Genomic DNA, 2368 nt, shown 5'->3' on the forward strand with positions numbered 1-2368 from the left:
AAGAAGCTAAAAGAAAAAAGTGAATGAAAGCTTACAATAAAAGAATGTACTTCCAATTTCCTACTGTTACACTAAATAATGAAGAATTTTAGGAAATTACCCATTTTCACACAGACTCCAGTAATTATAATATTAAAATGAGAAGGTATGCTAAAGGTGATCAACTTCATTCCTTTTATTTTATTGTTAAGGAAACTGAGGGAAAAGGACTAAAAAAGTTTCATTTAAAAAGAGCTCTTTCAAATCTTAATAATAACATGTATAAGGTCAATATCAAAAGCAATATCATCTGATCCTGAAATCTAATACTGAATGAAATCCTTCTCACCTCAAAAACCCAATTTAGACATTACTTTCTGTGAGAAACCTTTCAGGTCCCCACTGATAATGTCCATCAGTCCTTCTCTCATTACTCTTTCTATGATTCCATTTATGCTGTATAACTATATAGCAACTATTTGAAATCAGATCTGTATCTTATTTACCTTTGTCTGACCAGGGCCCACAAATAGCTTAGTTCTTTCTCACTTCTGCCCTTGACAGACTACTGCGAATGCCACCAACAAAGCATGTGCACAAAGGGTAGTTAAAAGTTTGGTCTCAGGTCTGACATCTGTGAGAAAATGGCTGAAGACTCTCCTTCATTATTCAATTGTCATCCGAAGAACTGCAGTCTCAGTTATGCATGCCAGTCACATTACCTCTACCCCAGAAAAGAAATCCATTAACTTTCTTTTCATGTTAAAGTAAGTACTTTTAGGCTGGACTTTATTGTATTTTTCCTTGACTCAATTTAAAATGGTAATAACAGTTGTACTTAAGTTGTACTTAATTCTTATTTGACTATTAATCATCTTGAATGTTAAAAATGATTATGGTCATGAGGATTAAATGAAACACTAAGAACACTGCTTGGTACAAAGTACTCAGTAAGTACCAGTTATTAATATACTATGTCATTATCTGTTGTGTTTCTCTTCTAATCCAGAGGCATATGAGTATTTTAATAAACATGAAAAATTCTACCCAAAATAGTATTTCATTTTTCCTTTTGAAAGCTCTGAAATGTGCAACTATGTATCTAAAGGTTGATAATTTATGTCAACTTTGTTAGACTTCTTTTGGGGATCACTATGCTAGATATACGAACTATTAATAAACATGAAACATTCACCATGGCATAAGTGATATGAAATAAGTATACAGAATTAACCTGTTAAGGAATATAAATACAGAAGAAGATAAAAAAAGAAGTAGGAAAGAGTCCCTATATAATTCTGTTCATAGATCATAATAATTTTTGTTTTATATTTTTAAGGAAACTGTCATTCTATTCTGATTCTTTTTACAAATCACAAGGTTTAGGAATCAGAAAAACCTCTCCTTGTGTCTACATCGTTTATATGAATAACAGCAGTATTAAAATATTGATGAAATATGAGTTTTAAAACATTCATCCCTTTATTACAGCTCCTTGGTTTCTATACAACTTTCTCCAACTTGAATTTTTTAGTACCTGCATCACCACATTTAGTTCCTATAAAAAAGCTTTGGACATTTGAGACTTCTCTGGGACTCTTTCTGATGATTACCTTTATTATTGTCATGAACTTCCTGCTCAAATATCGTTGTAAGTTAGGAAATTAGGGAGGGTGTAAGCTAACCTACCACTATTTCATAGTTAATTCCCATAATCCTTTGCCACTTTGTCAGCAGGACAGCTTCTTGTTGTGCATCTTCTGTTGCTTCTATCTTGGCTGGTAGTGATGGATACCCTGAAATCATCAAGGCAACTAAGTTAGCGACAAACTACAAAAATCTCGGTATCTTTACATTCTATACCAAGGACACTGTGATCAGAAAACCTGTTTGTGGTATTAAGTCAGACGTTTCACCCAATATTTAGGTTACTTTCATTTCTAGTCTTATTTTAATAATTTAATTTAGAATCCCACAATTTGACACTATTCTCTTTTAACAGATGTCTTTCAGATCTTAACTATATTTACATTAAAGCATCTACATATTACCTAACTTTTTTTAAAAGTATGAGGACTCTGAGTTGCTCCAGGATTCACCTGGTTGTCCTTTGGTGACTCTATAGTAGAAAACCATGTCACCTCCTATGTCAGTTTACCTTTCATTTTCATTTACTTCTTCAGAGTAAAAAGGACTATGCTATTACTTAGCAAAAAAACAAAAAATTAACAAATAATATATAAAACTCCACGTACAGTGAGAAAATATAGATAAAAAATAATGAAAAAGTGAGATTGTACAATAACATAAAAGCCTATAATTGGAATCTAATTGGCCAAAAGAGAAATGATAAAGAAAAGAATACCATTAAACAAACTATGTAAACAAT

General features: G+C 31.7%; 1 protein-coding gene across 1 annotated transcript in view; it reads right to left on the reverse strand.

The window, feature by feature from the left end:
- Positions 1 to 2368, reverse strand: part of MPDZ (multiple PDZ domain protein) — a 179965-nt gene that overhangs the window by 94695 nt on the left and 82902 nt on the right. Inside the window, exon 13 of the mRNA XM_012665003.1 lies at positions 1669 to 1775. Coding sequence (XP_012520457.1) covers positions 1669 to 1775 — 107 coding nt within the window. The remainder of the gene's footprint in view (positions 1 to 1668; positions 1776 to 2368) is intronic.

The sequence above is a fragment of the Propithecus coquereli genome, unplaced genomic scaffold (genome assembly GCF_000956105.1).
Source record: "Propithecus coquereli isolate 6110/MARCELLA unplaced genomic scaffold, Pcoq_1.0 Scaffold95, whole genome shotgun sequence".
NCBI classification, from domain to species: domain Eukaryota; kingdom Metazoa; phylum Chordata; class Mammalia; order Primates; family Indriidae; genus Propithecus; species Propithecus coquereli.